This window comes from Pezoporus occidentalis, unplaced genomic scaffold, assembly GCF_034315485.1.
Source record: "Pezoporus occidentalis ecotype Australia unplaced genomic scaffold, CSIRO_AGI_Poc_V1 ctg49, whole genome shotgun sequence".
Lineage (NCBI taxonomy): Eukaryota > Metazoa > Chordata > Aves > Psittaciformes > Psittacidae > Pezoporus > Pezoporus occidentalis.
In genome coordinates, this window is record NW_026915824.1 from 1,402,753 (window position 1) to 1,416,020 (window position 13,268).

At 39.2% G+C, this 13,268-nt stretch overlaps 1 protein-coding gene across 1 annotated transcript in view; it reads left to right on the forward strand.

The window, feature by feature from the left end:
* Positions 1 to 13,268, forward strand: part of COL25A1 (collagen type XXV alpha 1 chain) — a 299,864-nt gene that overhangs the window by 208,403 nt on the left and 78,193 nt on the right. The window contains exons 8-10 of the mRNA XM_062636654.1: positions 1,646 to 1,717; positions 2,622 to 2,729; positions 6,051 to 6,086. Of these exons, the coding sequence (XP_062492638.1) occupies positions 1,646 to 1,717; positions 2,622 to 2,729; positions 6,051 to 6,086 (216 nt within the window). The remainder of the gene's footprint in view (positions 1 to 1,645; positions 1,718 to 2,621; positions 2,730 to 6,050; positions 6,087 to 13,268) is intronic.

A 13,268-nucleotide genomic window follows, 5' to 3' on the forward strand; every position in this document is an offset into this window, starting at 1 on the left:
TCTTTTTTGTACCAGTAAAGTACAAGTTCTGCACATGTTGGTAGCACATGTTGGTAGACTAACATATGAGAAAATATGTAGCATAAAAAGCTTGAGGGGAGAAATTTTGCCCGGGATGTGAAAATGCTTCTTTTATGTCTTGAAAGCGTTGATCTTGGCCATTCTGGAATACCCAAGACCTAGCACTAGATTGTTGTTCAGTGTTTATAATTGTGTATGTACTACCAGTTTATGTGCTGAATGTCATATGTTAAACACAACATGAGGAGCAAGATTTTAATTATACAAAGCACTTCAAAATCCACCATCACTGCTGTCAAGTTCTGCAGCAATCCAGAGTTCAGGCTTTCTATGTAACTCTCAAATTGCTATAGCACATTTTACTTGAAAATGGCTCAGTTGTCTGCTGGCTGATAACTTAAAAACTATCAAATGGTCATAACAATTTATTGTAATTTTAAAGAAAGTCACATCTGTGGGACTGCTCCTTCTAAAATCTCTTGATATTCTCATTGGAAGTTAACAGCCTGCATCTGCAGTGTGGTGCAAACCCAACTCTGTTTCCCATATGACAGAGAGGCTGTTTCCTGTCAGTAGGCAATGTGGGATATACTAAACATAGTGTTCGTTCTGTTTGTCTGTTAGTAAATTGTCTCTGTGATGTCTGTGTTGTGCTGTTTTGGTACCATGTTATGCTGTGTCCCTAGGGTCTGCCAGGCTTCCCCACAGTCGCTGCTCTGCACAGTAATCAGATCCTCACCGTCAAGGTTTGTGGGTGTCACGTACCTGTTCAGTCAGATATCTCTGTATCAGCATAAAAGTGCACATGAAAAAAACCTGTTTTGACCATTGAATACCAATGAATCCTCATGGTGGACCTAAGTTAACCCTCACTGCCTTTGCATTGGTATAAGTACTCCTGATGCAGAGCGTGGGATCATGCCTATAACTATGCATAGTGTTAGCCCTGGAAACACCCACATTCCCCATTATCTCAATCAGTATTTTATTTTCAGATGATATTTTTCTGTAGTTCTGCTTCCCTGAGGCATACAGGAGTGTGGAAAATGTCAGTGAACTCTATACTGGTTACATGTAGAGTCAGCTATTTGTGTTAGATAGCAGAGGTTTAATCTGTACATACAGATTTTCTAAAAGCTGGATTTGCAAATTAAGCAGGAAGGATTGAAGCAATCTGGTCAGGCTGGAGCTCCAGCCCTTATTAAAATGACACCATTCTTCATGGCACAATATGCTGGTTAGAAAATCTGACTGAAAGCTGAACTGGTGCTTTGTCTCTAGAAGCTTTGCTGAAAGAACAACATGTAAAAATGCTGATCTTTAGAGCCCGGGCAATGAAAGAAAGATACATGTGAAGAATTCTCACAGGAAGTCCGGGGAGAAAAAAGTTATGCAGTTAACTCACTGTATGTGGTTAATTCATGGAGTGGTACGTCCTGTGTATCAGAGGTAAATTTCTTCAAAAGAAAATGCACAGTTTCTGAGGCAGAAGCACCGGTTTATATTATTTTAGTTATTACAAATCTAATGAATATGTCTTTATTTCTTTCTCGGGCCTTCTGATGTCTATTCTTCAATTCTCTCATCTCTGATCTTCAACCTTTGACCTCACCTGCCTGATCAGATGGTGTTTCCTAAAATCAATCATGGGTTTCTCTCAGCTGATCAGCAGCTCATTAAACGCCGCCTCATTAAGGTAGTGCTTCATCTCACTGGAGTCTGGTTCTTCTTTACATTCAGTTTACTCTTTGCTGTACCTTTTTGTCAGATGCCTTCTTATAGCAGGATGTTCATTTGCAAATGTTTTAGAATGAGGCAACTGTTAATGATATTAACGATTAGAAGGCTATGGGTAGCTTTGCTAAATGATCCATATTTAAGATGCAGTTGACTTTTTCCAGATTTTAGCAATGATATGCTGGAAATTAAATAACTTAAGTACCATGTTTTGGTGTCTTTTTTTTTTTTTTTTTAAGGGGAAAGTAATATGTTTTGGCAACTCTCTTGGAAATTGGCTTTTACAAATTACTAAGTTAAATTAGAAGTAAAAGCCATTAAGAGAGTTAGCTAATAGTTGTTATAAAACAACTCCTCAGAACAGATGAAAAATTATGTACAACTTCACGAAAAAGCAGTTATTTTCCATGCTCATATTTGAAATCTATCCATGCATCATTGATGGGCTTGGAAAATTGCCATGCAAACTATATATTCTCACATGTGGCTCTTCTTTTTTACCTCAGCTTTGTTATGATTATGTGAATTATGAAGCAAACAGCTGCTTATTGAAAACAGTTACTTGTTCTGGAAAACTAGATGAGTAAAATGTTGCAAGGCTACCCCAAATTTTGGCATGTGTTGTGGCAGGACAAGCAGTTTAGAATTTAAATGTTCTGCTCTGTGGCTGATTGCATTAGAAGGATACAACCGTCTGGTCTCGAAGGCAAAGCCCAGCCTCTGCCATAAGCAGTAAAGGAGCCACTGTCCCGCTCATGGCAGCTTCCTCCAGCCTGTCTTGTGATCTTTCTGGGTAAATCAATGTCTTTGTATGTGGTTGGTGCCTATAAAACAAACTTGTGATGAGTTTTATATTGGTTTAGGGGGACCAAGGACAAGCTGGACCCCCTGGACCTCCAGGGCCACCAGGACCCAGAGGGCCACCAGGAGATACCGGCAAAGATGGTCCTCGTGGGATGCCAGGCTTACCGGTGAGTTAGTCTGTGGCTGTCATGGTGTCCCAGTGCCTCTCAAGTATATGCCAGCTCAGTTTCAAAGATGTTTTCTGAGGTAAGATTGGCAAGGAAGATACATGGAAGCTGAACCACAGGCAGAGTTATGGTGTATCTGAAGTCTCCCTCACAAAGAGCAAGTTCATTGCAGGGCCAAGAGTAACACCTAGGTTCCTTGCCTTCCTCTCCTGATAGTTTCCCCACACATTCTAAGGTTTCTGTGTTGCTCATTGATGTAATGTAAGCATTGATAAATGCATGAGAAGGGTCTGCCCCTCCCAAAAGTAGTAAATATTTGTTCTCAAACTTCAAGATAAAGCTGAATTTGAGATGTTTGTAGCACGGACAGGCCTGAATTCTCACTTCCTAATGATTTAGCCTCAAAAATCATGGAATTAAAGTAATAAATTGCTAAATGCTGCCTAAATTATGATGAAGTTTAGAATCAGGTTCTGCCACCTTTACACAAGTATAATACCATTTTCCTTGGCTCATTTCCTGTTCATTAGAACAACCAGCAGAATCCATTGTTACTGCTAATTGTTTGGTTTAGGCACAGTATCTGACACTTCATGACCTGATGATTAAATGCTTTTTAAACAGATGCATCAATACATGGACTTTTTTAAAGCAAAATCTGAGTGTTTTTTGTTTTATATTTTGTAGGCTCTTTAATTTTCATTCTTTTGAAAGAAGTAACTCTCTTTTCATCATGAATGCCACTGTGTTATCAGTGTGGAAATGGAATCACAGACAGGAAAGGGACATGGCAACTGAAGCACCACATGTACAGCTGCACACACACACACACCTCTCCCCATGATAAGTACAAACTGTGGCTGAGAGGACACATAGGGAACTAGCAAGGTGAGGACCAGCACTGGAAATAGAAACAGGGCTTTTTGAAGGAAAAGCATAGCTATTATGTGGGGTTAGGACAGAAAGGCATAAAATTTCCCTGCAGGGCCTTTTTAGGTAAAACCAAGAAAGAAAATACCTACACTCTTGTTCTGGCCCTATTGAGGTTGCCTCATCTGAAACACTATTTACTGTACAAATCAATATAACATGATGATAATAGTAAAACCCTGCTAAAATGTCCTGTGAAAATCCAGCAAGGCTTGGCAATTAAGACCTACAGTGCTCTAGGGCTGCTGCTGTTAATGTTGTTGCTTTGTTTTGTTTTTCACCACCATTGCCCTTATCAGTTATAGCTCAAGGTTATGAAATGACATTAAAAGTCTTTTGTTTCTGTTGTTGAGCACCTACTCATCTCTTGTTCATCCTGCAGCACATCGGGCTTTGGGCCTCATCTTGGTCTCTGGTTTGTCCTTTTAATGTGGTAAAATTGACTGCAGTCAGCAGAGTTGCTTCTGCTTTGATATAGTGAAGGTGAGACTGAAACCAGAATGCATTTCTGACTGCAGTGGTGCCATTTTTATAATTCAAGTACAAGAGGCTAGAATCAGCTGGCTTTGCTGATTTCAACATGACTGTGTGTTGCTTGGGGTTTTGTGTTTTTTTAGCAGAGGGAACATTAGTGTTTCTCATAACAGGGAAGTAATGCATTTTATGCAATGAGGTCATTCCATTTTATAATAGTTCTGTAGTGATTTTGACTTTAGATGGCAAGAGAGAGTTTCTTTTTATAGGTTTTTAAGCTGTGGCTATCTTAAGCCCTATAGCATTATGGAAAATCAGTTCATAATACGGCTTTAGAATCAGATACAAACAAGCAGATAGAAACTGTCCAGATTGCTGACTGCTGTTACCATTCTGCTCCTTGCTATTGTCCTGTACCCTCAGGTTAGTGATCCTGATCCCCAGAAGGTGGTTTTTTTTCCTCCATGGCTGTGTGGTGTGCAGTCAGCAGGAGAGAGGGAAAGTTTAGCCAAGAGGTGGTGACAGCTTTGTATCTTTAGAAGGCTTTCATGGACCTTTGAGCTAAAGAGCTGAACAACAAAATAGCTGCACTGTGTTATTCATAAGGGCATTGCAGCACCACACAGCTGTAAGACGATGTCCTCACAGTGGTCAACCACCATTAGAAGGTAGTCATTTCCTCTTTTGCAGTGCTAGGCAAAGCAGGGACTTCTTTTCCAACCTGTCTTTCTCAAGCAAGGAGCTTTACAATCACCAGAGATATAAGATGTACTTGGGCCCCTGTTTTCTCCTGTGCCCATGCACTTGCTGGGTATCCTAAGCAAGTCAGGCAGCCAAGATAGCAAGGCACGGGGAGAAACTCCAGCAACCCCGCTACTTCTCTTCCACAGTGTACCAGGGGAAAAGAGCAGCCTGCGTGCCCACATGTCTCCATCTCTGTCATCACCACCTTGTATCCCAGAAGTGTGCAACCTATTATGGATACTTAAAGCTTCTAGAGATGAGAAAGTATTGGTTTCTTGGGCAGGAAATCTTAGAGCTGAGGAGGTAGAAATGTTAGACATGCTGTTGGACCTATGGCCAGCAGAGAGCACCAAGGAAGAGATGTTAGAAAGGGCTGCTCAGCCTTCTGCCTAAGCCTTTCTTTGGATGTCCACAGAAGATCCTGTTGGAACCAGAACATATTTGCCTTCTTACAGAGTAATACCTTTGCATCGCACAGACACCAGAGCAAAGACTTTGAAACTTTAATGCCTCCAGAAAGAAATAAAAAAAGAACGAGATTTTTTTTTCCTGTTAATAAGACAATAGAATGATACAAACTCTTGAAATTATTTCATCTTTATTTCCCTAAATTTATGGGGATATCTTGATACTCACTTCAGGATGTGTAACTGCTGTATCCAGAAGTTAGCAATGTTTCAGAGAGAGCTGAAAAGTCCAACAAGCGTAGGTAATTAGCTGTCAGAAACCCATGCATATCTGGTTTCTCTCTCTTGGGTATCTTGGTGTGTTTGAAGATGATACATATCTTCTTCTGAATGCAATGCACACATAGAATCATAGAATCAGCTAGGTTGGAAAGGACCTTTAAGATCATCAAGTCCAACCATTACTCCAGGACTGCCAAGACCACCACTAAACCATGTCACTAAGGGCCTCGTCTACATGGTGTTGGAACACTTCAGCGATGGTGATTCCACCACTTCCACGGGCAGCCTATTCCAATGCCTGACAACCCTTACTGACATTACTTTTACAAAAAAGTAATATACGTAATGTACAGTCAGCTGCCACACGTTTAAGAATGAATTTTTTAAGATACTTTTATCAAGTAGAAAATTGAATTCTAGACATGTTAAATGACAGGTTACTGAAATTATTCACTCTTTTTTTTTTTCCTTTTTTTGTTTTAAGGGTGAGCCAGGAAAACCAGGAGAACAAGGATTAATAGTAAGTACTCCGCTGGTATGTAACAAATACGTGACATGTATACTTTTTAAAAATGTGAAATTCCAAAAAGCTTTATAGCTGTGTATTTTCTAACCTTCCTTTGTCACAGACTATTTGAAACCTCATTTGTGAAGAAAACATGAGAAAGACAACCTGCTCTTTTTACATACAGTTGCCTGTCATATAAGGCCAACTTCTTTAAGTTTGTAGTAGAGGGAAATGAAACATCTAAGGGCAAACAGCAAAGCAAAAGAGTCAAGCCAGGTGTTCCCAGTTCCTGGCCCCCACTTATCACTGTCTCTGAAATTGAGCTGTTTCTACCTTGAGAGCATTGAGCAGCACAAGAACCATCTACTTGTTTTAAGGGCCAAAATCCCAGCTGTCTCTGTGGCAATAGCTCTTGGCTCTTTGCCTGATGGAACAGTGAAGACACAGCACAGCACACTAAAACTCTCAGAATGTTCTCCTCTCCTGAGGTTTTGTTTTTTCCCTCTGTGTGTGTGAGAATGTGAAAGAAAACTGAATGCATTTTTTTACAAATATTCAGATATGGCAGTAAATGTTTTCTGTTGCATCAGGAACTAATTAACCCTATTCATTTGGAAGCAAATTGAAGTTCCACTGGTTGTAAATCAGCCTCAGCCACAGGGCAAGGCATGAGAAGTTTCTGCCTGTCACATATTCTCAGAACTCTGAAACATGCGGTGGTTCTTTTCCCTTAAGATCCCCCTAAACACTTGTGGTCATTCTTATTTTTATGAGAGATGACAGAACTGTAGCCTGTGGCATGTGGTTTTGATTCCTGAATGCTTCTGAGGAGGAAGATTATATGCTCAGCAATCACTGCAGATATGATTGCTATCTGTTTGTATTCATGAAGTTTTAAACAGGTGTGATGATCTTTAACCTTGACAAATTGCAAAACAATTTGAATTAACAAAATCCAATATCTTCTGGAAGAATAAAAAAAAAAAGATTCTGAGACTCAGAAATACCTGCTGTGATCAGGAAGCTAAAGTCTTCTACTTTTTCATTTCAAGATAATGGTTTAACAAAACCATTCTAGGTTAATTCTGCAGGAATTCTTTTGTAAGAACTTGCCTTTGTTTCACACCAAGAATCTGAAGTGTGAGTTACCTTCCTGTTTCTTCTTCCTGATGAAATTGAAACTGTGAAGCCGATGGGTCCCATAAAGTACTACCGGTCCCGGTGGCCAGTGGGTCCACTTGTTGGAGTGTACTGTGGTTTCCTACTTGACCACATGTCCAATGCCCTTTCCAGTAAAAAGCAAGCATTGTGGCATGTATTCTGGTTCTTTGTCCAAGATGGAGGCAGGATATAGCCAAGGAGAGCACCAGATGATGCAAAACAGTCTGTACAATTTGGATGTATTTGCAGAAGGTTGTGGAAACTGAAGGCTACCTGTAGCCTACAGGATCACACTCTCAACAGCTTTAAGTTCCATGATGCTGTTCAGGTGAAGAAGAGCTGCAAGCCTGACCTCAAGATTGTAATAATGAGGATAAAAACTTCTCTTTTTCATGAAATATCTCTAGCACTTATATTTGGTAATGATTCTTGGTATTTCTAGTGAATGTACAGGTTATTGATAGAACTTGTGAATCAACAACAGCACAGCTTGAAATTGCTTAGTCTTCTATTTTCTCTTTTTACAAGAAATGGATAAATTTCTTGAAGAGCACAAGATAGTAGCTAATGAGAAAGCAGTGTTTTCCAGCTTGTGTCTCAGAATGTACCACAAGCTTATTACACATGTTGAGTAATTTGTGACCTACTCAAACAATGTGTGCCTTGATTCACAAAAAGCTAAAATCATTTTAATACATTTGGAGTTCTGGGAATGTTCATGTTTTCCATCCAGTGACATAGGAAAACCAGTGGCTCTAGTGAAGACAAAGATGTGACAATTTTCTCCAAAGGAGAATTTGCTGCCATGTTCCCTATTTTTAATGAAGTTCTTTGTCAATAAAGAAAAAGAAAATAGTGTTTCAGATGATGTTGAGAGGACAGTAATAACTTTTCTTACTCTCAAGCAGAAGTTTGCTTGGACCATATACAAAGAGTAACTGAGTTCTCTGGCGTGAATTCTCCTTTGGCACAAGAGAGCTCAGACTGCCTTAGGTGCACTAGGGAAATTTGCCTTGAAGACAGGGAATAGCTTCTCTTCTTCCCGATTTCCAACATAAGTGTGTGTGGGTTGGGACAGGGTAGTGGGAAGAAAGGTTTAGGAAAGCTAATTGTTGCTTTCAGGGGTCTCTCGTTCCCAGCTGAAAATCTTTCCAGGTTGTTGGAGTGGGCTTTTGTTGCTCTTCTATCCTTGCAGTCAAGATGTTTGCAAGGGGGTTTTGGCTCTATATGTTGCTATGTCAGGAAGAATCTCTGTCTTCTCTTTGAGCCACGAGAGTTCAAGTTCTTTTTAGGTGAGATGGAGGCTTAGGTTTAAGTTTTAAAAGTATTGACTATATGCATCTTTAATGTTATAAAAGAATGTAAGAATGATGAGTTAGTTGTAATTTGTGTCTGGTTTCCACGGCACTTGAAAGCCCTGCAGATCTACTTGCTGCAAGAGCTGAAGGTATCATTCCTCTGTGCAGAAAGGATTAAGAGAATTCAGAGGGAGGCCAAGTAGTGGGGTGACCAAAGGGATTAAGTTTTGAAATGTTATGTGGAACCAGCAAAATGTATTTTATGCAAGAGAGAAGGCCAGCAATTTCCTTAGCTTTTCAGACTTTTCAGTTAAAGTTGTGTTCTGCCTCTCATAATTCATCCTTCTTCCCATGCTATTTGTCTGCTATTCCTCATTATATGCTCTCTTAAATGCCATACACATTTTCCTGTTTTATTTTCTCATTTTCAGAATTAATCATTCATGAATATGTGACTCTTTTCTACCCAAGAGCTAGGATTTCTAGTTGCAAACTATTCATGAGAACTTAAAGTGAGTCAGTGATGGGAAATCTCCAGGGCTGACACTGATAATCTACATTTTCCAATTCATAAGTTGCAATAGTATAGAAGGTGTGCATGAGGTGGTTTTCTTTCTAATTTTCATATGGGAGAGTTTTGGATGCTTTTATATATAAAGTATTTTAAACTAGTGCATAGTCATAAAAAATTGGAAGATCAAAATTTGCAGTGATTTCAGCTTCTTGGAAAAGAAGTAAATTTAAACATGTTCAGTGTATGAATCAACCATTTCTTGTCACTGAAAAAAACCCTGCATATTATTTTATCCTCCAAAATTGGCTGTAAAGACAGGTAAGTAATTTTACAGATGTTTTGCATGAACAGAACACTCCAGAATAACCAGAGAAGTCAGGTAAAGGTGTCTCTTTGCAAAAAATATCTGTACTGTAATGATCAATCCAAATGTAAAGTCCCTCTTTAAAATATATTGTTTTCCAAACTAGCAGTTATGTGCTTATACAGTCTTGCTGGGCATCTGTTCAAGAAAATAAGACTTAATGCTACTGCTTTTGCTAGTTATTCAGAATAAAGAGGATGTTCTTCCAAAGTGTATTGCTATTTCTGTGAAAGACAGTGGAAACCTTGCAGTTAAGTCTGCAAAATGTCACATCTTTAAAATTTATGAAGATTCATTTGTCACCTTATGTTAAAATGAATAAAATGGACACATAGGGATCAGGCAGAGCTGACTGGGAAGTGCTGCTAAGTTCAATTCAACCTTTTAGGCCAATGGCCAAGACCAGATGCTCAGCTGGTGTGAATCTTCATAGCTCCTCCAGGAACCTACTAATTGTGGTTTTGTTTTCAGTGGCCAGAGTTCTGCAGCAGCCTTCTTTGTTTCATTCTGGTAGCATATTCATAGCAAGTTTTATGAGGTGGTGTTCTTACGCTGTTTAGCTGCAAAAGCTTACTAGGAACTAGCAGATGAAATGGAAATTCTCAACCTGTGCCTCTCACAGGAACTGTTAGTTTTTTTCCCCAATACAATTGCATTGGCCATGACTTGCAGGCAGTCTCAGGAGCAGTAGTCTTTGCCGTTTTGTAACTTCTGTACTTCAGTAATGGCTGCCACAACAATGACTAAGGCAGTAATAATAAAAAGCTCTGCCTGATCATTAATTAATACTTACTGCTGCTCTTTTCATCAGTTAAGGTAGATAGCATGGGAGGGGATACTACTTAATCTCAAGTTAGGTGAGATTTCCCATTATAGTTAATCTGTTTTCTTAGCTGGTCATTCTTTTATCTAGGTGATACATCAATACTAAAGCATTGCACATTTCAATACTTGTACTCTAGATATTGCAATCTATATGAAACACTCCTCAACCATGCAGGAACACATTTCCAGAATAACATCACATGCCCACTACACACAGAAAATGGGATCAGTGGGTAGTACAGGCTCTCCTGAAATGCACATGAATACTTTGTGTGAAACCTGTGCTTTCCTTTTCATGTACATCTACTAGTTCAGGTTTCCTTCATAAGTTCCTTATGCCTTTAGACTGGTAAGAAATCAATCTGTGGGAATAAGGAAGTGATCATCCTCCCATACTCAGCACTAGTGAGATTGCATCTGAAATACTGTGTTCATTTTTGGGCCCCTCACTACAAGAAAGACATTGAGGTACTGGAACATGTCCAAAGGAGAGCAACAAAGCTGGCGAAAGGTCTAGAGAACCAGTTCTGTGAGGAGCAGCTCAGCAAAGTGGGGTTGTTTAGTCTGGAGAAGAGGAGGCTCAGACCTTATTGCTCTCTACAACTACCTGAAAGGAGGATGGAGTGAGGTGGGGGTCTGTCTCTTCTCCCAAGTAACAAGCGATAGGACAAGAGGAAATTGCCTCAAATTGCACCTGGGAAATTTAGATTAGATATTAGGAAAAATTCCTTCTCAGAATAGGGTTGTCAGTCACTGGAACAGGCTGCCCAGGGAAGTGGAGGAGTTACCATACCTAGAAGTATTTAAAAGATGTGTAGATGCAGTGCTTAGGGACACAATTTAGTAGCAGACTTGGCAGTGTAAGGTTAATGGTTGGACTTGATCTTAAGGTCTTTTCCAATCTAAATTCTATTCCAATCTAAAATCTATTCTAAGTGTTTAAGGATTGTTATTGGCACCAAAGGGGAAATATGTTATCTCAGTGACAGTCTTGAAACTTCTTTTGTCCCACAGAAATAAAGACACAATACCTCCTAGAGGCCTTCTCATTACAAAAAGCTTTTACTTTACATAGGAAATATGGAAGTTTAAAAGAAAAACAGTTTTTTTTTTCCCCCAAAGCTTTGGAATAAGAGGTTTTTTTGTATAAGTGTATTGCACCATTGTGACATATTTTGCTATATAACTTTTTCAGTGTTATAAAAAAGAAAATCATTTTTTCATTTTATTTTTGTTAGACATTTTCATTTGGTGCTTGTTCTCACTGTCCATGAACTTTGATACCTTGTAAAACAAATCCTTACTGCTGCTTAGACCTGCAAATTGAAAGTACCCAAACATACATATCTTTAAGAGTTTAGCAACTGAGTCACTGAAGTTGAATACAGAACACCTTGAGAGGCTATTGCTAATGTATCACACCCTGAATGTGTGTGCTCTGAAACTGCAGCTTTAACCTTTACAGGGCAGAATTATTTCATGTTTTGCAGCTTGCTGAAGCATAACGAACAGAATAAGCTTAAGAAGAAAATACAACTGTAACATTAGAAGGGAAATCTAGGAAGAATTCTGGACTCAGAACATTTGTTCTAACTACATTTAGGTCAGACTTTTCAGTTTGGTTGGTTATTTTTTGAGTTGGGTTTTTTTAAGTAACAAAAAGGCTCAAGAGGCAATCTCCATTCCTGGGTCATAAAAGTAGCAGGTTTGAACTATGAAGGTAGTCTTCAGCTGGTCAGTCTAGCTTACTGATGGAGGGATTTTTCTTAAGATATGAAATATCCCCAAAATACAACTGGTTAATATATGAAAGTTCATCAGATAACTGATGCCCAGAACGTAGATGTTTGGAGCTTATTTTGGTAGCAGTGATGTAGGAAAGCTCTAGTTTGAGCATTAATCCTTTGGGGTTTTTCAAGATGTTAGCTTATCTTGCACCTTTCTCACAGAAGGGGATGATTCCTGGTTCATCATTGCCATGGTGTCAGGCATTGGAAGAAACTTCCTTCTCTTGAAGAAGAGGAAAAATATGTATTTGTGGAGCATGTAGTTTTATCCATGGTTCCTTACCCAGCAGGCCACTCTTACTTACCAGCATCCTCTTGATTTGTGTATCTCATTTTTAATCCATTTCAGTTTTCTTGGAGACTGTTTGCAAGCAACGCTTAAGAAATAGGTTGTTCTTCATTGCAGTACCACTGGTGACCTCAGCCTCCAGCAAGTCTAAAGGTTAGAATTCAGGTACTTACTGAAAAGATGACCTGATTTAAATAGCATTTTTTTCACAATGCAGTGAGCTGGGGGCATTTTTCTCCAGTCTAAAGCAGCAGATGTTTACTCTACTTGTTGTTCTGATCACCACCATTAAATTTTCAAGAAGCAGCACTCATCTATGTTGCTGCAAGATTTGATGCATAACCAATGTAAGAATCCACATTTAAAAAGGCAGGGTTTTCAGCCACATCAGTAGATCCAGGACCCAGACATATGACCACTGGAGCTTTTCCATTTTAGCAGTTTAATCTTCTATCAGAGCAGTGTTCCAATAAGCCATGCATCTACCAGCAGGGCAGGATTCTACCTAATTTCAAACTACATTAAGAATAAAATTGGCTCTGCATTTTGAAGCAGAAATATTTCTTCTTTTTCTTTTTTTTTTTTTAATAATTGCAGTTTTGATATCAATTGTTCTTTTATTCATTCAAACATTAGAAAGATTTTGATTCTTCAGGTTTTGGTTTTTGTTTTGCACCTTCATGGACTGCACCTTCATGAATTCACCTTGCTTTGTATAGCACCAGCACCTACAGGTTGCACCAGCATCTGTAGTAGGAACATGGGGAAGAATGTGGACATGGTCTGGCTCTTACCCAAAAGGACTGTGAAAATGTCAAAGACTTGGTTGGCTAATCTATTTCCCTCCTGCCTCTGCTCTCCACTCCACAAACAACCTGGGTACTTCAGAGAAGCCAAATGAGAAATGGGTCCTATTAATACCAATGAGACTTTGATGCCCGTATGACATTAAGCAG